At 54.7% G+C, this 22,150-nt stretch overlaps 7 protein-coding genes across 7 annotated transcripts; 1 reads left to right on the top strand and 6 right to left on the bottom strand.

The window, feature by feature from the left end:
- Positions 1–16: 16 nt before the first annotated feature.
- LRP88_09724 (uncharacterized protein) lies at positions 17–2,998 on the bottom strand (the record flags this gene model as incomplete). The annotated part of the gene is made up of 2 exons (XM_083246205.1): positions 17–54; positions 289–2,998. 2 exons carry the CDS (start codon positions 2,996–2,998, stop codon positions 17–19), a joined length of 2,748 nt encoding a protein of 915 aa, XP_083097318.1.
- Positions 2,999–3,998: 1,000 nt separating this feature from the next.
- LRP88_09723 (uncharacterized protein) lies at positions 3,999–4,586 on the bottom strand (the record flags this gene model as incomplete). Its single annotated transcript, XM_083246204.1, has 3 exons — positions 3,999–4,131; positions 4,182–4,331; positions 4,387–4,586. The coding sequence occupies 3 exons, from the start codon at positions 4,584–4,586 to the stop codon at positions 3,999–4,001; spliced, it is 483 nt and encodes a 160-aa protein (XP_083097317.1).
- A 2,081-nt stretch (positions 4,587–6,667) lies between these two features.
- LRP88_09722 (uncharacterized protein) lies at positions 6,668–7,834 on the bottom strand (the record flags this gene model as incomplete). Its single annotated transcript, XM_083246203.1, has 3 exons — positions 6,668–7,339; positions 7,406–7,487; positions 7,545–7,834. 3 exons carry the CDS (start codon positions 7,832–7,834, stop codon positions 6,668–6,670), a joined length of 1,044 nt encoding a protein of 347 aa, XP_083097316.1.
- Positions 7,835–8,871: 1,037 nt separating this feature from the next.
- LRP88_09721 (uncharacterized protein) lies at positions 8,872–10,294 on the bottom strand (the record flags this gene model as incomplete). Its single annotated transcript, XM_083246202.1, has 2 exons — positions 8,872–9,661; positions 9,783–10,294. The coding sequence occupies 2 exons, from the start codon at positions 10,292–10,294 to the stop codon at positions 8,872–8,874; spliced, it is 1,302 nt and encodes a 433-aa protein (XP_083097315.1).
- A 1,995-nt stretch (positions 10,295–12,289) lies between these two features.
- Positions 12,290–12,694, bottom strand: LRP88_09720 (uncharacterized protein; the record flags this gene model as incomplete). The annotated part of the gene is made up of 2 exons (XM_083246201.1): positions 12,290–12,446; positions 12,504–12,694. 2 exons carry the CDS (start codon positions 12,692–12,694, stop codon positions 12,290–12,292), a joined length of 348 nt encoding a protein of 115 aa, XP_083097314.1.
- A 5,947-nt stretch (positions 12,695–18,641) lies between these two features.
- On the top strand, positions 18,642–19,206 carry LRP88_09719 (uncharacterized protein; the record flags this gene model as incomplete). Its single annotated transcript, XM_083246200.1, has 2 exons — positions 18,642–18,731; positions 18,820–19,206. The coding sequence occupies 2 exons, from the start codon at positions 18,642–18,644 to the stop codon at positions 19,204–19,206; spliced, it is 477 nt and encodes a 158-aa protein (XP_083097313.1).
- A 251-nt stretch (positions 19,207–19,457) lies between these two features.
- LRP88_09718 (Alpha/Beta hydrolase protein) lies at positions 19,458–21,689 on the bottom strand (the record flags this gene model as incomplete). The annotated part of the gene is made up of 9 exons (XM_083246199.1): positions 19,458–19,673; positions 19,734–19,870; positions 19,921–20,562; positions 20,615–20,950; positions 21,000–21,027; positions 21,075–21,149; positions 21,203–21,316; positions 21,375–21,440; positions 21,495–21,689. 9 exons carry the CDS (start codon positions 21,687–21,689, stop codon positions 19,458–19,460), a joined length of 1,809 nt encoding a protein of 602 aa, XP_083097312.1.
- Positions 21,690–22,150: the final 461 nt, after the last annotated feature.

Here is a 22,150-nt window from a genome sequence, read left to right as displayed (position 1 = left end):
TTGGAGAACGTGGTTCCTATTGACCATTGAGACCTCGTTGCGCGTGACGAGCAGCTCAGGTTCCGTCGTGTCTTGGTGAAAGTTGCTGGTAGGCCGGAGACTGGAACCAATAAAGAGCAAATCATTCGGGTATCATTCTCTCGTAGGATCCTTGCAGAGGACATCTTCTAAAACATCAAACATCCAGACTTCGCCCCAAATCGTACCGTTCTGAACTCCAAAAGTCGACCTGTATGAATTCCCCAACATTGTTGCTGCCACCCTCCTACATCTTCACACCCCTTGCACTGACCTCGCCCTTCTCGCCAATGTTGAGCAGCACCCGGCACTCAGGACAGTACCATTTGGTCGTCCGCGCGGGCACCTCGGCGAGGCCGACGCACTCGAGATGAAACCACTCTTCCTTGCAGTTCTGCTTCTGTGTTAGCTGCTTGTTCGTTCCCTTTCGACGGGATGTTGAGGTGGAGGATGAGTGTGAGGGCGTGGTTGAGGAGCCGCTTACGTCGACATTGTCGCACTGGATCATGAGGCCGAAGCTGACTCGGTTGCAGGAGCAGTATCTCGGCTCGTCGGGGTCGATCGGGTTCCCCTCGTCGTCTACCTCCTCCAGCTCTGGCTCCGCAGGACCCTTATTCTGCCTCGGACGAGCTTTCTTCTTCGGCGCCGCTTTTCGCTTACCGACAGCGCTATTCCCGCCACTGTTTGTGGTACTAACAACGCCGGGGGCAGGACGCTTGGTTCGCTTAGCTGGCCGAGGCTCGGGGGCAGGCGTGTTGCGAGCGGTGCTCGCCCGTCGTGGCCGATCTGCCGCTAGTGAGGACTGTGGCTCTTGGCTGGCACCTTTACCACGAGAGCTCGGTCGGCGGAGGGCAAGGCCCTCTGGCCCTGGAGTTAATCGGGGCGTTGCAGCCCGTGAAGGTATCTGCTTGCTTGGTACTTCAGGGGCAACTGGAGGGGGTTGTGGAGGAGGGATGATGGTAGGTTGGGGTTGGGGTTGAGGTTGAGGAGGGCTAGACGCTTGCCGCTCAGGTTGCAGCTGCTCCTGAGGAGCTTCCTGAGGTTGCTGTGGCTGTGGCGCTTGTGCCTGTTGCTGCAACAGCTGCTGCTGCTGGGCCTGCTGTGTCCGCTTCGCTGCGTCACCCCGAGTCTCTCGCTTAGTGTTTTCTCTCACTGGAGGCAGCACTGGGGTTGCCGACTTTCGCGGCTCGGGGATTGGGAAGGGCACTGGAGTTTCTGTCGGGTGGGCCTTGCCAGGAGTGGCGGTGGGAGCTGCAGTCGAGTTAGACGGGTTGGGAGTTGGAGACCTGGCTCCTCTGGTGATCATAGACGTGCCTTGGGGTGGGATGGGAATGGGAACTGGGGTTTCGGCGTGTGTGACGGCGGTGTGTTCACCAGGCGTCGTCAGGGGAGCTGGAGGACCTGTACTCTCAGGGGTTGGTCCCTTGCTATGGCTCATGGAAGGGTGGTGGGGTGGTGGAACTGGAGTCTCAGTCTTGGTGCGCTTCACCTGTGGTCGTGAGGGCTGTGTTTCGTTGTTCTCATGGGAGTTGGGGGTCTCCTCTGGCTCTGCCTCTCTCTTTCGCTTCGTGGCTCTCGATGTGGCTCTTGTTTTCACAGGCTTGGTGGGAGTTTCTTTGGGAGCCTCAGACGCCGGGGCCGTGGCCTTTTGGTTCCCCTTGTTTCCGTTGCCATTGCCGAGGAAGAGCTTAGCTGCCTCTGCCATTTTTCTGGCTGATTCTTCCGCTTCCTCTGCGGCAAGCTTGGCTAGAGCCTCCCTCTTCAGTTTCTTTGCCTCGTTGAGCTTCATGCCGCGATTGCTTGTCGGGACCTCTTCAGCAGCCAACGTGTCAGCACTGATCGCACCAGCAGGGAGTTGCTTCTCGCCCGACTCGTTATCAACGATAGGCTTAGGGACTGGAGGCTCAAAGGATTTTCCCTCTTCCTCGGCCTTTCTCTTGGCCTCATGATAGGCATCAGGACCACGGCCCAGAGCCTTGAGCTCGCGAGCAATCATGGTCTCGCTCGGTGTCCACGTCGCATTCTTCTTCATCCGTTTCCGTAGCTTGGCCAGCTCGTACTGGGTAAGCTGCAGCCATGGAGCATCCGGACTGCCAATAACCGCGTTCTCGGGTGGCGGATGAAGCAAGGCTGCATTGTTGGCAGCCGCTGCCTGGCTCAGGGCTGCCGTAGGATAGCTCACTGGTCGTGCGAGGCGACTCGGCGTCTTTGGGGTCTTGTTGGTAACAAGTTTGATTCGCGGAGGCGGCGCTGGAGTTCTTCGACTTGGTGCCGGAGTATCCGACTCCTCATCAGAACTAATGTCGCTGTCGTCGGTAAAGGTGTCGTAGTCAACATCATATGGTGCTAGTATCTCTCCCGGGACAATGATTCTCGGAACTTGTGGGCGTCTGGGCTTCTGACCACCTTCGCCTGCAGCCTTGGAGCTTAATTTATTCCTTGCCAACTGTGGCGATTTCGACACAACTGGGCTTTTGACTTCCTCAGTGGGATAGTTGTCCATCATCTTCTGCAGTTTAGAAAGTAAGACCTTTGCCTTATTGTAGTGCCTGTTAACATTTTCCGACAACCTCACGGCCTCGGCATGGGCAAAGACCCTCGAGTCAACTGACTGAGCCAGTTGCTCAGAGATGTCTGCCCGAAGCTGCACGGGCGATGGGCGCTCCTCCGCAGGTAGACTGGGGAGCCGACCCCATACCGAGGTCAAGTCGTCGACCATGTGGGAGGCATTGATGTAGCGCTCGTCGAGCTTCCCGATGAGCGTGAGGGACCGCACAACGTCAGAGGAGAGGTATTCTGTAAAATCGAGGAAATCGGTGACGGTGGTCTGCGCATCGGGATCAGCGCGCGACTGCAGCGACGCGAGCCCGTTGCCCATCTGGCCAAGCGACTGGGAAATGGACTCCTCCATCGAGGTCTGGTCCTTGGGCGAAACATCCTCCATCTTGGTGTCGCCCTGCGGGTCTGCGGCGGCGGCCATGGTGTTGCGCTGAGCCTCGGGGTTCGTTTGACGCGAAGCGCGATGAATAGTGTAAATGAGCGGATACCGTTGCCCTATTCCGAGGACGTTGGCGATGCCATCTGATGGCGTGGATGGTGGGCGCGTCGAGAGGTCAAGGGCGCGATGGTCGTCAATACGTCAACGCGGAGGTTGCGCTTGCGCACTCGGTAGTGCACAACCCAAAGCGCACCAGGAACAGGAGATGGTCCGTGCACGTGCGGGAAGCAACCTGGAAGCTTCAGGCACCCACATTCAAGATGCCTGAGTCATCAAAACCAGGCTCGCCTTTATCTTGGCGATGAGCAGCGAAAGCATCCGAAGGAGTTCATGGCCGTCTTTGGCCCCCAAATCCCCAAATATAGGAATGGCCCATGCTTGACGTGAGGCACGGAATCGATCTGACTGGTTGAAGCCGAGATCCATGTTATCGCACTCGCATGGTTGTCGGCTTAGACGACAACCGAACTGCTCTTTGACGTGTTTGGACAGCCTCTTCAACGTCCTGCTAGGCTGCCGAATTCTAGCAATTCTGATTGCGAAGCCTCTCAGCCTCAATTGAATATTGCGCATGGTCTGTTGCTGCATCGTGGCTGTAACTGACAATAGTTCCTGGATGCCTGGAGCTGTAGATGCAACTAACTCAGTTGAGTGGAACATGGCACATGACGGACTTGGGTTATGAGGGAATATCCCCTGTATTCTCTAGTTACTGGTCCATACCTCATCTATACGTAGTGACGAGTAATGATAGTCGAGATCCATACTCAGAGATTCTGGATATCGTCCAAAGAAGCGATGTGAACGCCCAACTCCAACCACAAGTCTCATCCATGCGTTCCCGGCCTCGAACACTCTCATTACCCATTCATTAATTCCATTACCCCATCCAGCCATTATATGTCGTTATCGTAAGAAAGAAAAAGCCGAATTAAGCCAAAGACAAGGAAGAAGAAATCGCAAATCTCTAATAGCAACGCCATTACCAGTCCCAGTCGGGCTCCGTCTCCCTCATCATGGTCGCACCCGCGATCTCTGCAGACTGTTCAACATAATAACTCGACTCAGGTCCGATGAGGGTCAAGTTTCCGTAGACAACCAGACGACGACATTTACTAAAGACTTTGTCAGCAAAAAAACAACAACTGCAGACTTTTGCACTTACAGACATCCCGTGATGCTCACGTTTCCGTAAATCTCCAACTCGGTTCCCTCGAGAGTTCCGACAACCTTGAGCTTTCCGTATGCTTTGATCTTGTCTCTGGCAGACAGGCATCCCGACACCACAATGTTGCCATAGGCCTTGACCCGGCCGCTGTTTTCACTGTATTAGCATTTTAGGTCTTAATGGGCAATGATGGTTTACTTACCCGCAACTGATGCTCCCATTCATCTCAATGCCTCCGTAGGCGTCCATCTTGTCTCTCACACTCACCTCGCCTACCAGACTAATGCTGCTTCCCGACTTGACCGAGCCCTCAATTTCGATTGGCCCTTCGATAATGACTTCATCGTCGCTCCTGATGCTCCCGGACCTCCTAAAGGCCGTGGAGTCGTAGTAGCTAGCCATGGCAAGATGTATTAAGTTGCCGCTTGTGTTGAAACTGTGTGAAGGAGGAGCTTTGAATGGTAGACATGCGCCTTGTGTGATGATGCTGAAAATATTCGATTCCATCAGGAAAATGGGATTCTTCTTATACTTGAAAGAATTGTGAACTGTAGTCTCAAAGCCAAAAGTTGAAGATATTCTGCTATACTGGAGCCTTGCAGCCAAGTACACGGGTACAACAACAAGGTCACGCATAGCGAGCGAGTAGCGAAGGAGCGAGATAGTGTCACCGACCGCATGAACAATACTGCACATAGCCAAACCCTTGCAAGGTAGAAAAAAATTCAGCCACATCCTATAGGGCTGTTTCTTTCACGATGAGCAGCTTCTCAGCGAGGCTGGTGCCAGGCACGAGACCTTGTCGAGCCGCGTGTTGTAGATAGTGGCATTTCGTCTTGGCTTTCTCGTCCTGCTTGCCGCATTCGCATTGTGGTGGACAAAAACATCCCTGAAGGGGATCCCCCTCCAGGGGTCCTAGGCTTGGAATAGCACAAAACCACATGCCGAACTGCTTCGGAGTGGCACTGCTCTGGCACTCCGGAGTGCTCCTCTGCAGACTTTCATCACCATGTGGAGTATTTCTCCTCTGTTTTGCCTGTTACCGAACCTCTCTTAGCTCGTTGTTGGTCCTACGACATGTTAGTTGCAGCAAGAGTTGCAAGGGTATCGTCGAGTGAGGATAGGAAACCCCAAGGTCATAGCATGATACTAGCGAGGCGCATTTCGGTGGAGCTGGGCTTGGAGAATTCAGGACGATACGTAGTACGAGAGGGGCTGCAAGCTGGGGCCGTCCTTGACGTGTCCTAAACGTCGTGCCACAATCACCAGTGACAGCTCGACCTTGGGCTCGATTGGGGCCTAGTTCTCTCCCAGAATGAATGCTCAAAGCTCTGAATCGTCGAACACCCTTGTCAGCTGAACTGCAGCAGCCCTACAGCCTCTCTGAGCTGCCCAGTCCGCTATTGGGATCGTACACTCTGGGGCGCAGCCTTGCAGCATATCCGTCCCGGGCAACCAGAGCGACGGTTCCCCATCTCAACTTCTAGGCTTCCTTAGTTCCTCATATCTAAGTGCGGAATTACGGAATTATGACCGTTCACGAATTCCGTCTTTGAATTCTGTTCTCAACTCCAGATCATGTTTGTAACAGGCCTTGTTAGTACCTCGTTAGCGCCCGTTGAAGATCAACGACACTAGGTCTTGGCATGGATGATAGCTTTGACCCAAGGTAACGGATAGGGCTGCATCTAAAGATACTTCCTTGCTGCAATAACCTCTGGAACAGTCTGTCAACCTTCTCAATACAGCAATTACCTATCCCAAACACTGACCTGCAACCCTCATGCATCAGCCCTACCGGATCGATCTGCCTTGCTGGTGGATTTGGCTCCATCAAGGACCAACAGCCCGTGGACCCTCCGGATTCCTAGACGTCATCGCCTCTAATGGATCAACCTCTATCCCCGCCATCTAGCTTCCGCTCTGGTTACCCAGCTTGGCAATCTCCAGACCTCGGCGCCATTCACGGTGTGATTTGGAACAAGTTCGTATCGCTTTATCGATAGTCATGAGGATCGAGCACTGATGCGTTGTCAGTCATGAGTGACATCCATCCGTTGGAGCTGAATTCGCCTGACTAGCCTATGACTTGATAACATCGGGCGACCTCTTCATCTTGACGGCCTAAACTAGGCAACCGCTTAAATAAGTTATATATTAAGGAAAAAGCCCGTCGTGATAGTATTCATACAAAGACATAGAAAAAAAGAGGTTGCCAACATAGACGCCTCTACTCTCAGACAATAGCAAACCACTGTCTCAGAACAATCATGACATCAACACACAGCCAACCAAACACAAAAGATACCGGCCGAGTAAGCCCCAATTCCACTCCTCGACCCCAATTGAACAAGGTATACCAGGAAACCAGAGCATTCCAACTCTATCCATTCAAATGGCCACGCCTACCCCTGGCCTGCTCAAATGCAAGACAAGGCCAGGGTAACTCCAGTTGTCCTCCAGTTGTGAGATCCGTCTCTCCTTTAGTCTCCGCCCACAAAGCCAAGACCGATGCCTGTGCATAGGGCTGCAAACGCCCAGACACTGGCATACACGGCGGCGCCTGCGGACTCGACGCCGTAAAGGGTCTTGGTCGATGCAAGGAACGTGTTGGTAGCGGCAACAAGGGCAGCGATCGCTGTCCGCCGAACCACCACCTTGGTCTTTGCAGTGTATCCCCAGACGTTCCACCAGACCGTCTCCCCAAGGGACGCAGCGACAGGGTCGAACTCGTCGATCTTATCGTCCTCCTTTGCCCGAGCTGTCGTCGCAAACGGCGCGAAAATGAAGGTGCTCGCCGCAACGCCAAACAGCAGCGTCACGGGAAGGACAGACGCGTACGAGGCTGTGTACGCGGGCTCGAGGGTCGGCACACCGGTGTAGTAGATGACCAGGATGCGCGGCAGAATGAAGCGCAGCGAGAGAACCAACACAACGGTGTAGATGCTAGTCGACAAGGTAGTCGTATACAGCTGAAGAGGCAAGTCGATGAGCTCGCGATTGGGCAGTCCCGCAGCGGCAGCGGCCGAAGGCGTGTGGACGGTAGAGAGCGGCCGGAGCAGGGAAAAGGGAACGGCCACCGAGGCGATATCGATGGCCAATGCCCAGAGAGCCGTCGTAGCGCTGAGGTTATAGAACCTCGACAGGAGAAAGTACTTTACCATGGGTTAGCATACATCATGAACATCCATTCGCCATCGGGAAAGGTGGGGTAGACTGACGTGAGGACCATGCGACAGCAGGTCCAACATGGCAACATCCAGGCCATCCAGCTTGCCGTACCATCCCAGCGCCAGCTCGATCCTGGGACACGGAGTTAGCGAACCGTACCCCCAGCTCCATCGCAATCAATCTACTCACACTCTCCAGCCCGCGAGGAGGGTGACCTCTCCCCAGGTGTCTTGGCTGCGGCTGATAGCTGCGAGTTGACCACCTGTGAGCTCACCCAACAGACTATACCCGAGACTCGCCATCGCGAAGCTCGTTGCCACCGCGAGCGGGAACTGGACTTGGTCGGGAATAACCTCGCGTAGATTTCGTGGCGCGACCTGCCTCTGCGACGAGGAGGAAGAGGCCGTCGTTGTCGTCAGCGCCGCCTCATCGCCGGCCTCGTCAGCCTTTCCGGCAGCTCTTCGCAAAGTCGCCGGCATCTCGGAGCTTTTTTGTCTGTTTAATTCGAAAGAAACGAGGCTGATACGTCGCTGGATTAGCAAGACCGGATTCTCGAGGATGCCACAAGTGTTGCGACAGAGAGACAAGATGGCGCTGGGTCCAATCTTTGTGTGTGTGTTTGCGCCGAGGGGCGGGCAGGGCGCTTCTAGCTTCTGGTGGGGAAGTTTGGGCAGTCAGTGACGTCGAGGAGGTCGCTGGGGAAACACTCTTTCAGCGGGCAGCCTCTCCCACTGACCCCCACTGTATCGCGTTTTACTACTTTACTCTAGTGGGCTAGCTGCTTTTTCACAACCGACCAAACCAATTTTTCCAAATTCCATACACTTTTTCTCCCTCTTTTTTTTCTCCCATCCTTTCTCCTCTAGAACCAGCCGCTGAACTATCAACTATGAATGATAAAGATTAGAGATCGACTCTTGTTCGGCTTCTCTCACTCTATTATTCTTGCTACTCTCGTCCCACGTGGATCGGGTCTAGCTTGGCTGCTGCTTGTTCTATTGCCCAGCCCATTGTGACCTCGTTCATGTCTAGCGGTGCTCTCTATCACTACCACCATCATTTTTCGTCATGATCTGACCTGATACCTATTCAATCATTCTCCCAGACCCAAAACTCTCTCCTCCCGTGGCGTATCCATCGTAAACACGGACCGAAACGTGGTTTCAAGATTTATTCTTCATTTATTCAGTAGGTATTTATTTATTCGGGCGTCCCGCTCGACGCCTCTCCGGATCCTCACTTTAACCTCGTGGCGATGCAATCTCATCCTTGTCAAGCCCCAGTATGGGCGACAACGCAGAAGAGCCCTCCACTCCTTGGTGCTGAAGATCGGCGGCGGAGCTGAACCACCTCATACACGCAACAACATATATCGTGATGCGGAAAAATCACAAACAACGCGCCCGCCCTTCAACGTCATGCAATATTCCAACTCCAGAGTCAATATGCCCGACCCAAGAGATTACTCCGTCCCGTCCCATCCCGTTCGTTAACCCGTTAATGATGAATCCAAAAATCATTCCTCCATGCGACCGAAAACACCGTCGTCGTCATCTTCGCTGCGACCCCGCGAACGCATCTCGAAATCGTCGTCGTCCATGACCGAATCGCCGCTCTCCTCCATCTTGACGTCCTCGCTGGGTCGTCTCATTTCGCCTCGTGTGAAACTTTCAGGTTGTCGGCTGGGATAGCTGTTGATGAAGCCCGCTGCTGATAGCGGAGTTGCTTGGTCGAGGTACTGCGCCGGCAGCGGAGGGACAGGGGGCGCATCTGCGGGAAGTCCGGCGTTGCGAGACCCATTGTTGCTACCAAAGCTGCAGCTGAGGAGCTCCACCGCCGCAGCCAGGTCCCGATCGTCTTCGCCCGTTGCGTTGCGGCCGGATGACGTTGGTCGGTGGTCGTTGCTTGGCTGCCGGTAGTGACCAAATCCTGAGCCAAATGGCGCACTCCCAGCGCCAAACGAAGCCGCCGATGTGGACTGGAAGCTCGTTGCATACCCGCCGTTGCTGCTGTGACGCTTGTTTCGGTAAGAAGTGCCATTGACATTCAGCCCCTCGGCGTATGGTGGCGGGGTTGTGTCGGCAGAGCTCTGTCGCTCTGCAGGGTCAGAGTACCCCGAAGCCGCAGGTGAAGAAGACCCGGCCTCGCTTTGGAAGTCCTTGGCAGAGTCGGGAGGAGTTGCGGCACTGTCCTTTCCGTTGCCGTTCATGGCAACAAGGACAGACGCAGCCTCAAGCAGCTGGACTTGCTGGTGCTTCGAGATGAGCAGCTTCGAGGTGTAGGACCATTCGGGAGTGTGCTCCCACCTAATCCTAGTCAGCGAGACTGATTCACACACACGCAACGTCACACGCCAAAAGCAGATCCTGTCTTTGTAAAAGACTCGTTGGATTGGGAGCAAGATCAATGGGGAAGAGGGGTACCAACAAGTGCTTCGTCAAGCAACTGCTGTGCTTGTAGCCCTTGCCGCACTTGTCGCAGCGGACCTCGACCCGGTTGCTCTTCTTGCCCTCCTTGAGAGTCTGACCGTCGCTGGCACGCCTCTGACGAGCCTTCTGGAACTTGGTCGCTCCCTCGTCGGCCGAGCCGTCGTTCGGATCGTCCTCGATGGCGCTACCATTGAGCTCTCGCTTCGGATCGGGCATCGACTTATGGTTTGGAAGGCTGGCTGGCGGGGAGGGAAGGCTGCCAACGAGGGCCGCCCTGGCAGCGGCGCTCTTGGACATTCGGCGGCCACCGTTTGCAATCGGCACAGCGGCGGACCGGTCACCATCCCGGAGGGCAGCGGCCAAGGCGGAGGTGATGTTGGAGCTCGGGTTCGTAACCGACTTTCGTCGAGTGACTCGGTGGTTTGCGTTAAGGGCACCGGTAAGCAGCGAGTGCGAGGTCGCCCGAGCGTGGGTTTGACGACCGGACAGGCCCGACGCGGTTGTCGACATGGGGGAGCGGTTCTGAGTCAATGGCCGCGAGGACTGCTGCATTTCCTGGGTAGGAAGAAGGAGATCAGCAAATCTGGGCCTTGGTAGGTTGGAAGCCATCTGGCAGGTCGTGGGAGGTTCATGGCAGGGTAGGGCCGGGGCAGGGCTCGGGTCGGACCCTCCGAGGATGAGGGCAGCGTACTTTGGATGATGCCATTGCCGACTGTGTGAGATACGCTCGGGATTCGACACGACAGGAGTCGGTCGACCGCGAACTAGGCGTGGAGATTGAAGTTGTAGCTTGCTCTTTGGGCCGGAGGATCGTGGACGGATGATGCTGGAAGGAAGAGGAGTGGTGAGAGGCGAGAGGCTGCGAGGAAGTGTAGTAAGTAAAGCGGACGAGAAATAATATTTTGGGAAGAACAACCCAGCGAGGGCGTGTGTGTGGCTGCGGGGGCGTATGTAGCCAGACGGCGCCTGTACAGTTCAGTACAGTACAGTGCAGGTGAATCGAAGGTTTTGCGACTACCGGGACTTGATCAGTGAAAGGGATGATGGTCTGGGCTAGTCCTGCCACTTTACCACTCTCATTCAGTGACCTTGTGCCTTGGAAATCGACCCAGAACCAGCGAGGGGTTCTTTGAGGGAGCCAAGGCCCTGGGCCGGTTCCAACGCCTTCCACCAGGCGCTATGGTGCCGTCGACTCTGTGCTTTGGGGGGGCAGAAGGGGGGGAGGGGCGTCCCTAGAGCCCCGGGGCAGCCATTCGATGGCGACAGGTGGAGAGGGAGATGGCGGGTTATTGGTCCGCTGACCCCCTTGTCAAGCATCTGAACAACTGAGTTGCAGCAGGGAAGAGAGCGAGAGGGGAGGGGCTCTGGCGTGGGAGCGACCCAAGGGGGGGCGTGTGAAATGGATGGATGTCCAGTGCAGGCAGTCAAGAAACAGGCCAGATGGAGAGTCGCAATCGGCCGGCGAACGGGGGCTGAGCGACGGACTCTGTCCCCTTGCTGACCTGAGCTTCCTGCTGGTGCTGAGGTGAATGTGAATGGAAGGATGAGAAAGGACGACGGGTGGGAATAGATCTCTGCCTGTATGCAACGGGTAGCATACAGAGAGCAGCGAGTCTGGCCGATTGCCAACAAACAGAGCCTGTTGATATGCCATGCCGCGATGCACCCAGAGATGGATGTTTCCACCCGGTCTCCCCCCAATCCCCTCCCCGTTGTGCATGCGCAGCAGGGCATGATTGGGTCCCCTCACGGGCTGGCACCGTCCCTTGCTAGATAAGGTATAAAAAGGCATTGCCTCTTCGGTTGTGCAGCGGCCAGAAAAAAAGTGCAGATGTGCCAGGGTCCTGCCCGCTGCACAACCGTCGCCGGCTCGCCAGGGGAGGAGACATTGTTCCTGGACCATGGATGGTGCAGCGAGTGGTTGTCAGTCGCTCGGGAAGTGCAGTCCCCGGACGCGTGGACTGGACGTGGACGGAGAGATGGAAGGGCCGTAATTAACGAGCCGAATCAGAAAGAAAAGAAAAATGATGCCTGCTCAGGCTCGTGTCGTTCGTTTTCCTGTTGACAATCATCGTCAATGCCTTTGCCATGCCTCGATTCTGGCCTGATCCGTCACCCGACTCGGGCATGTCCTCATACTCTAGTCGTATGCCGCCTCCTTTGCTGGTCTGGTTGAGTGCTTCTCCGTCTTCCCCAACTTCCGAGACGGGTAGAGTGGTCCCGTGGCCCCGACAGGGCCGCCGACGCCGCCAGAGCGCCCCATCGAGATAGGATAGACAGGCAGAGACAGCAGCCGGAATTTCACACTGGGCGGGGGAGGGTGTCGATGCATGGGCGAGCTGCCCTGTCTGGTGCGTGCTGAGAGAGAGCCGGGGCGGTTGATTTGGGGCACCCAGTGGGGGCGTCGCTCGATGAAACCAAGCAAAGCCGGGGAATCAGTAAAGTGGAAAAGGAGGGGCATTCCAGCTTCAGTATCTGCACTGTGTATGGGCATGTACGAGGAGCTCACGGACGTGGGCTTGATGGCGTCTCCTCCAAGAGAATCGATGAGCGAGCCACAAGACCACCGGCAGCAAATAGTTTCTCGCATCCTGCTGCCATGCCACGAGCGCAGAGGAACTGTCTCAGATTCTGAATGCCGTACTTGGTTGTCGGGTTCGAGCTTGTTGAATGTTCCGAGCTGAGCTACCTAACAAGGTTGGTTTCCATTGGTACCTACCATAGGTTTATGTGGTAAGCCGTTTGTTTCTTCTCCTTGCGTCGGCTAGTGAACTTGATGCGAGCCGGGGCGGTGCGTGTTCCAGCGATCCTGTGATCAGGGATCATATCCTTGACTTCAATAATAGGTGCAACAGCGCCGTCGCTCACCTCGGACCGCGCTGGGTTAGTGCTTCTCATGGCCCTGTTCATTGTTCAGTCAGTAACGGGCTCCCGTGTCGCCATGACCGAGCCCCCCAACGACAGTTCTGCTGGGTGCGCGGCTTGGTCCAAGAGGCATCACTTCCGGCATCCGCGACGTTCTTCGGACAGTCTGGAAGTGGATATCATGGGGCATCTTCCAGGAACAGGCACCCAGTATTGTCCCAGAAAGGAGAACCTTGCCTGGGATTGGGAAATCGTCCAGGCGCGACGAGGCTCTGGGATGCGTCCCTTTAGCGGAATGATCTTGCGACATGGCCTCTCGTCGGGGGTCAAGACATTCTTTCGAGCGTGGAGCAGGAACCGGAAAACTGAAATTGAGAACAGGTGTCTACTTTTACCCGTGGCCGTTTATGCTTGGTGATAGATCGATCAATGTTGCTGTCAATTCAATGCCAATGTTGATGTAGTGGTTGTAGGGCTAAGCGCGTAGACGCTGGAGCGCGAAGCGCACCTCAGGCACCTGTGGGCACTCTACCAGCGAACAACACGTCTTGCCGTCGCTGGCAGATCAGCTCGGCAAGTCTCTGTCATTTGCCAGCTGTAATTACCATGGATGCCAAACAGATGAAACAATTATGCTTGTAAGACCAGCATCCTGTTTTATCTCGTTATTGCATTTCCCAAGCAGAGAGCTCTTGTCTCTTACACCTTACACGTGGTATTACCCGTGGCGGCCATCCAGGTCCCGCATTGGACGCTTTGTTGGCGCTGGAAGCTTCAAACCTAACCCTTGCCCTGAAAGAGGAACCCTGCCCTGAAAAGTGGCCGGCCTGCCAAAGCCCCTTGGTTTTGGCCCTTTTTTTGCTGTTGCTGCCCTTGAGCCAAGGTGAGCGAACCCTGATCTGATCTGCTGTCGTGATCTGATAACTCGGTCAAGCTGCTCTGCTGGGCTGACTTGGGCCTGATCATTGACTTTGTTGTGTTTCTGTTGGGCTCGGCCCTGGTCTGAATCGGACAGATGGGGAGGGAATTTTTTATTCGGCAATTACTGGCTGCTGCTGATCATGGGCTGGCTGCTCAAAGAAAAAAAAAAGTTGAGACCCTTCTTTTCCAACTTTTTTTTTTTTGTTCGTCCCGAGGGGAGTCATGATTGCAACCACTTCGGAACCCCAACACCGAAACGCAATATTTTACTCAATCCATATGAGATTGTATTTGATGTCTTTTGATTGTATTTGCGGCATTAGCAAGAAGCTCTTTCCCTTATCTTTCTCCATTCAGCAAGTCTACGTGATAGAACACTCATTCATCCCGAGTCCCAGATGTCGAACCCTCTCATTGACCCTCATGGCCCTGTCCCCAAAGAAAATAAATCGAAAAGGGGTGCTCCTAGCAGACGTCTCCCCAGAAAGGCCCAAAGGGCTTAGGTGCATACGGTCCTTTGCGCTCACATCCCAGGCGTGTGCCGCCCAGGATACCCGCCCAGTGTGGAAAGGTCGTCAGCTGGCCGTGCCACTCACTGCCACCACTTTGGTCGCCGCTGGCGCTGCCACCCCGTCTCTGGCCTTGTTTGGACAGAGGGCTTCTGGCACGAAATTTAGCTGCCACCGCAATTTTAACCTTGGAGCACGCCTACTGCTGGAGCAAGCTGCTGGGCTGGGTTGACGGGCGCTGAGCGAGACGCCTGGCTTCTCTGCTAACCTCAATGGTTTGCTCCCAGTACCAGCAGGGGGCCCAGCTTGGGTGAATTATGGCAAAAGAGGAAGCCCGTTGGTTCAGAGGTTGGTCCCTTTGGGAATGCAATGCACTGTGCCCCTCTCTGGATGGCCACCTCTCTTCCGTATAGAAACCAATGTCCAGGTTCTCACGTAAGGCAAAGCCAGGTTGGTGTGTGTGTGCGGTGCGTGAGGCAGCAGGATACCTGAGGAAGCAACTTGAGTGATCCATCCAGAGCGAGTGCCACATCTCGTGTGCTGTGCTGTGCTGTGCTGTGCTGTGCTGTGCTGTGCTGTGCTGTGCTGTGCTGTGCTGTGCTGTGCTGTGGACGCCTTCCAGCCCGGTACAGTACTGTGCATGGCGCATTGATAGCATGGACTTTGAGAATGTATGGATTCTTACGCGGCATTTGACTTACAACTCGCCCGTATCAACCATTGGAGATGGGCAATTCGCCTATCCTTCAAGTTAAGCTATCACCTACCCCTCAAAATGCTAGACAATAAAAGACCTAGCGGGCATGCATCCCGTCGCGTTCTTACCATCCTTGGCGATTGACCGGTCACAAGCTCTCTCACCTGACCTGCACTTTCCAGCTCAATCAGTTGTGTGCCCGGACCTCTTGGTCACATGTATCTCGTTAGGGCATCTTTGGTTCGGCGATCGCTGTCTCCTATCGGATTGACAAGTACGGATCGTGGAAGGAGGGACGGAGAGGCAAGCCCCCGGGGTTGACCCATCTATCGAGGTTGATAGATGCACCAGGGCAGGCGGCATGAACTCGCCTTGTTCAATATCAAACTCCAAGGGCACAACCCGTCACCTTCCATTCAGCTCACACACGACCTGTCACACCTTGCAGACCAGCGAGACAAGAAGGGCGATCTCCTTGCTTGCGGTAAGACTGCCAACGGGTATTCGCCCCGCTGCTAAGGCACTATCTAAGTGTCTTATAAATGTGGCAGACAGCTGATATTATCATATTGCTATCAGAGTGAGCTGAGAGAGCTACTAACCGTAATTGGTTTAGATCCTTGCACAGTACGCGTTGGCAGTCTTACCGCAAGCAAGGAGATACTAGCCCTCGGGATTTCCATCAGCCGTTCCTGACTATCTCACTCGGGGCACTTCCATGTTGAGATAGCGACCCGACGATCCTCTTGTTGAACGCAGGTCGCATCGGGATAATTCTGCCAATAGCGCCATGTCCTCCAATGCCAATATTTCGGCTGTTTGATCTCGACACGTGGAACCAATGATGAGAAAGGCCAGTTGAGACACAGGAATTCCTTTCTTTTCTTTTCCTTTGTTACCGTCGTCGCAGGGCATTGGAAGGGAGGATTCAAGGCTGGGACGAAATCGACGTCATTGACATGCCGCGTGCCTGGCAGAGGCGCCCCTGTTCTCCGTCAGCCTCTGCCTTGTTTTTACCCTTCACTTTTTTCGACCTCTTTCAACTTTTTTTTTTTCCTTGCAAGCTTCTAATGACGCAACCCTGACCTTCAAATCGCCCGGGACTAACACATCGGCCGCCCAGGCCGGGGTGGGAATAAGATGGATTCTCGTGAAAGAAGGACCCCATCGAGAGATGGAATTCCCAGGACAAGCCCACAACGGCCGCATTGGGGTGCTGCGAGCTTACTGGGACGAGACCAATCAGGTCCGCGTCTTCTTCCTCCACACTCTCTCAATCTCGATCCTCTCTTGATTGAACGAGGCTCACTGCCGCGCAAGTCTGCCGATGATGCACCGGGGCTATTCTTCAGACAGTGAGACATTCTGCCCAGAGAGGTGACAATGGCCGTGCAATGGTCTGAGGCGCTTCTTTTCCCTCACTCTGATTCTGCAACCCTGGATTTCTCGCATCACCGACGCATGCAGTGGGCTCACGGCCGGCGATCCGGGGTGCGCCGCCTCCGCGCTGGGATCCTGATAACACCGACACCAAAAAAAGCCGCCGCTTCCAAGGCCCGCAGCCCGCTAGGGGCACTCTGCCTCTTCAAGTATGGCTTCGACCCGAGAGACCTAGCCGGGTGAATGACAGTTGGGGCCGGGTGGATTCTCTGCTGGGTGGCTTCTCTGTCGAGAGGAGACACGAAGCCCTCTCTGGAGTCCATCACGCACCCCCCAGAGCAAGAGGAGAAGACCAGGACCCAGATATTCTGGCGCCAACAGAAAGCCCAATGCCCCTCTACTGTGCTGGAATTGTCGGTGATGGTCCCGGAGAATGGGGCAATCGCAATCGGGGCAGCATTTTAACAATGAGCTGGCGTGCTGTGCCTGTCGTAAAAGTGGATGAGCCGATGAATCGGCGCTGGGTGACTCAATCGTCAAGTCATGGTGAGCAAACACCGGCCGACAACGGCCCAGGTCCGCCTGAGCCGGCCGGTGTCTCGCTCGCCCACGGACCTCATCGGATTGCGGCGGTCAAAGAGGGAGGGACACCTGGCTTTTCTGGTCCGTACATGCGTATCACCGGCAATTGCATTATACCGCGCACAGCTTGACGGCAGGACGGCATTCAGGCCGATGGTTCCGTCTCCGCCAGCCGCCATTTGTGTCTCGTCTCGTTCTCACGGAGGCCCCACTTTACAGAATTACCCCTCTATATCACGAAGCTCGTCCGTCTCACAGCTGCCGCCGATACGCACAGTGGCAGTAACGTGGTTTCACACACCCCGCGAAGAGCATAGGCACAGGGGTGTGATTGACCGTCGCAGCAAGGATCACGGTGGGAGAAGAATGCCTCAACTTGATGACAAAGGCCAGACTGCATGTCTCAACGCGTTGAATTCGCTCAAAAGACGGCTTGTAAAAAAGTTGAAGAGAGAGACAGCCCGCTTCAATGGCCAGGTGAGGGGCAATTTCAACAGACGGAAACGAGCATGTGACAAGGACATGTTACTGCGCACCTGTTGCCGTACCTGCATGAGAACAAGACTGCCTATTCTTGTTCCACGTGGAGTCATTTCATTGTTCCTTTGGAAGGGTTTTCCCATTCAGTCAAGATGGCAAGGGAACCAAGGCTCCTGTGGTCTCAATAAACTATCAGAACCGAGAGTCAAAAGGTTGATACTCCCGGTGCTGTGGTCTGGGCTGTAGGCTCCCGGGATCAGCAGCGCTTGTCGGCTCAAACGATTTAGAAGACGGGACGAAGGAATGCCTGCTTGATGTGTTGGAGGGGACCCTGACGCAGCGACGAGCCCGCAGCGGGTACCCGAATGCCATCATCCATGATCGGAGGCTATCGACGGAACCTGGCAGCCTGTGAGTGGCTTATCTCTGAAGAGTGCTGATCACGGGCTAGCGTGCCATTGATATCATGAAGGCAGTTCTGGCGTGCGATGAGACTTGGTCAAGACACAGGCAAATCGAACTTACCCTGGGAAAGCATTCGTAGGGCTTTCAAGTCTTGCCTAGATGTCAACTTGAACACATTCTGGAATCTGGAAGGCCGAGGCCCGACGTCGGTGCAGCAACCAGTCACTAAGTTCCTGCGATCCGGGACAAGCACCCCGAGGTTACTCAACAGCGGGACGGACAGGTTCGAGCCCACTGCTAAAGCAACAGGGTTCAATACAGGAATCGAATCTGTGGTGCGATTTGCTACAGCACAAGGCCTGGCCCGGTGCCACAGAAGTTGGGGGACAACAAACTCTATGCTTTCGAGGCCCAAGCCTTCATACCATGGACAATGAATGCCGATCACCTCATCAAGCTTACTGACCCCAGCCTTGATCTCTCGAGAGACGACCCAGGCCAGTTCCTCGCAGTCAGGCGTGATCAATCCCAAACTTCTCCACGCCTGAGCTGCTGTGACTTGCATGGGAGGAGGCGACATGGAGCCCAACGAGATCTACGCAGTTCAGCCTAGTCATGTACCCCGGATTGAGCACCCACTGGCCTGTCCTGTGCTGTTCTGGTGCTGTCCTGGTGTGGCTGCGGTCTTGGTTGGCGGGCGCTGGCTTTCCCATGTCCAAATCCGTTGACACACGGAAAAGGACTCGAGATAGCATCGGTCGCAGCAATCTCGACACAGCTGAGGCAGAGACATTTTACCTTGGTCGGACACAAGGATCCCCCACGCACCCAGTGGCGTCACCAGTGACGACTCCTTAAAAAGTCGCATTGTGTAGAATGTGTCAGAGTAAACGAAGTTTATCTTCTTTTTTTTTTTCGCATCTAAAATCCACTAAGCCTTGATGCTTGCAACGACAACTCACTTCATCATCCACCTCAACGTACCCACATCTACATCAGTATCGTAAACACCTCAACCATGGCTCCCGAACACGATGTATACCGCAGAGTTGGCCGAGGAGGTGCGGGAAACTATTACCCTTCGACTGAAGTTGACGAAGCTGCCAAGGTGAGCTGCAGTCTTTGACTTGTGTGACTCTTATAAAAATCGCTCTCATCGAGATTCTCATTCACCCAACTTACACGTATTCCTCCAGGACCTTGAGGCTCAGGATCTAGCCACAAACCCTGCGCCTCCTCCGGACCGCAAGACGGCCCACCTCCCCGCGCGAGCCGGCCGCGGCGGTGCCGGAAACTATGTTGACCCGGCGGATCTGCCGGATGCGCGGGAGCAGGAGGAGATGGCAGACAAAACGGCCGCGGCCGTGAGCGCGAGCCTGAAGCGAAATAGCCAGCACATCCGCGGAGGGCTTGCGGGTCGTGGAGGGGCCGGCAACTGGAAGGCCGAGGAGGAGGAGAAGGAGCATCACCAGAAGACCAAGGGGGAGGAGCTGGAGAAAAAGGTCAAGGAGGCTGTCGAGAAGGGGCTAAAGATGCCCGACAGGGTCCACCATCACACTGACAAGTATGATGATGATGCTTGAAGAGATGTGCTGTTGGCCTCGGATCCAGCGATGATACCCGTTGAGGGAGAGAGTTGGTTAAATTGAAGATTCCATTGATAGATGTACTCGCAATAAAAAGACCACATAATGACTATAAAGTTCTTGCTCGTTCTTGATACCAATGCCAGGTAATTCAAACCAGTCCATCTTACAACTCCTACAGTTTGTTCATACGCATGTATCCCACGATCCCCTCTTTACTCTATGGAACCTGCCATGACGTCTACGGTCTACCAGATACCCTTCGGAATATCAACCTCACGCACCAACTCCAAAACTGCCGCCGTGAGCTCATCCAGGCTCATCGCCTCCTCCCCCTTAGCTGGCATCTCAAACAGGTCATAGTCAGGGTCACACTCGGAACCAGCCGCCGGGAGCGTGCCGTCCTGGAAGTACTTGCGGATGTGACGGACGGTGCAGGTCGACGGTGCGGCGAGCGAGCAGTGCTAAAGAGAATGATTTAGTAAACGATGAGTAATGTGGAGGGAGATAGAACAAGGACTAACCCCGTATGAGTTTTGCTTGAGGACGACCGAGCTGGGAAACCTGGCCGAGTTATTGAAGGCGCTCTGCAGGGGCGTCACGTTGTCGGCCATGTTTCCGATGAACAGGATAGGATGGGCAGTGTCTTTTTTGATATCCTCTGTTCAAGGTTGTTAGCAGGATTCTTGGTTCGAGAAGAGTCCTACTTACTCTCTGAGAAGCGCCACTTGGGCCTTGTCTTCCTCCCCACGCAGGCGAGATGGAAGTTGATGTTGAAGGCGCCCGCCCAACGACTAATGCTCTTCACTCGTTCGAGATAGGCCTCGAATTCTTCTGGTGTCTTTTCGACGGCTGCGGCATCGAGACACATGATGGTTGGGAAGGCGTCCAGTTCCATGGCCGTCTCCAGGGGGCTTGTAGAAGGAGTATCGCCTAGGGAGCACATCTTGCTGGACTCAAGTGCGCCGCCACCGCTCGCCATCAGCATGTCATAAAAGGGACCTCCGTCACCTCCCTCGAGGGAAGCATAGATCTTGGCCAACTGGGGGAACTTGAGGAGCGGTGAGTAGATACATCGCTGTGTAAGCCGCTGAACATCCGAGTAGGTGACCAACCGCGGCAGGTCTGGTCCCGAAGGGTGAGACCACGCGGGGATGAGGACAGGAGAGGCCTTGAGACGTTCAAGGAGGTTGATCCGGCGTTGCTGCACGGCCTTTGGCGTTTCAGCGTAGAACGCGCATGCGTCGGGTCCGACCTTGTGGCAGGCCTTGTCAAAGGCGTCAAAGATTGCGTCGGCATCGGACATAAATTTGCCATGGTCCAGGTTGAACCAGTCGTGATACTCGACGTTTCCTAGGAAATGTCAGTGAATAAGACAAATAAGGTTCCGTCTTGTAGTACTCACCATCGCTGACTAGTCTCTCGACACGCTCAGGAAACAGTCCGGCAAAAACACCTCCAAGAATAGTACCGTAGCTGAACCCCCAGTATCGCAGCTTCTCATGACCCGTCTTGTCGAGGATCTCGAGCATGTCCCTCGCAATGGACGCGGTGCCGAGGTGGGCATTGATGCCCGTCTCCTCCATGGCGATCTCGCAGGCACCAGAGTAGGCCGAAGCACGGGCGTAGGCATCGTAGATGAGGCCTGGACGCTCGTCGACGATGGGAGTTTCCTGGAGAGTCCAGAGGTTACGCCTTTGGGCTGAACCCCAGCATTCTACGCGAGGTGTAGAGACGCCGACTAAACTCAAGTTAGACAAGTTATACTCTTAAACAAGTTGATAGCTTACCTCCTCGAGGGTCAAAGCTGATAATGTCCTAGAATTGTTAGCACACTGTCTTGATTTGGCCACAAAGAGACTTACATGGTTATCGCCTACAATCTTCTGCAGAAGAGGGCCAGACTTCTTGAGGAAGCTCACTCCAGAGCCGCCAGGGCCCTTGTTTTTAAATGTCAATATGGATACAACATCACTGGAGGAAAAAGACCTACACCGGGGTTGACAAAGACTGGAGGAACAGGGTTGTCTTTGGACTTTGCTGGTAACTTGATGACACCAACTACGACACGCTTCTTGTCTGAAGGATCGAGCCAGTCCATAGGGACCTTGGATACCCATTAGTATACGGTTAAAAATGGAGTGGGGATGGGTATCCCAACTCACATCGAGTCTGGCACACTCAAATTTGGTATAGCATGTCTCCCACTTGAGGTCTTGGCTGGGCTCCAGCTATATACTCAGTGGTCAGCACATATAGTCAATCCTGAGAAGAAAAACTCATACGTCGTTCCAGCTCCATGGCTCCGGCTCAGACTCATGGTCAATCTCATCCAGTCCCGACTCAGGACGACGATGGAAGAAGGCGATCAACGCAGTAGCGGCCAAAAGAGCCAGGACTGTAGCAAATGTTGACCGCTGTCGTCGTCTAGGACGTTCTCGAAGCAGAGGCCTTGCCTCGGCAGCTACCTTTTCATCCATGGAAACCGGCTCGAGGATTATCTAGGGAGGATTCAAATTGAGGAGACGGTGAGAAAGGAAAAAGCAATTAGCCGTCGTGAGCTGCTTGCTGTGTATTGTATGTCTAGGCGTTCAACAAGTCACCAACCAACAACACCACAAAAGAAGCACAATTGAATCAAAGTGAGGGCAAGAGAGAGGATAAAGAAGAAGGAGAAATGCAGGGCCTCCTATCGTTACAGAGTCATGGCCCAGTAGTTCACCCTGGTAAGACATGCAGCCAAAACGCAGACCGGAACTGATAAGCCTGCCTGCCAGCTTTTAGCCCGCACACACCCAAGAGAGGCAAGTCAGGGCGCAAATCCGCGGCTTTCGCCCTATCATGATGGAGGGGAATCTAATTGGGAGACGGTGTGCGACTGACACAAAGAAAGGAGAGACAGGGACAAGTCATGGGTTCTTCTGTGTGGTGGTGTGTGTCA

The sequence above is a fragment of the Fusarium phalaenopsidis genome (assembly GCF_050370095.1).
Source record: "Fusarium phalaenopsidis strain FUZ10S chromosome Unknown contig_32304, whole genome shotgun sequence".
Classification (NCBI taxonomy): Eukaryota; Fungi; Ascomycota; class Sordariomycetes; order Hypocreales; family Nectriaceae; genus Fusarium; species Fusarium phalaenopsidis.
This window is presented reverse-complemented; position numbering and strand designations above follow the sequence as displayed.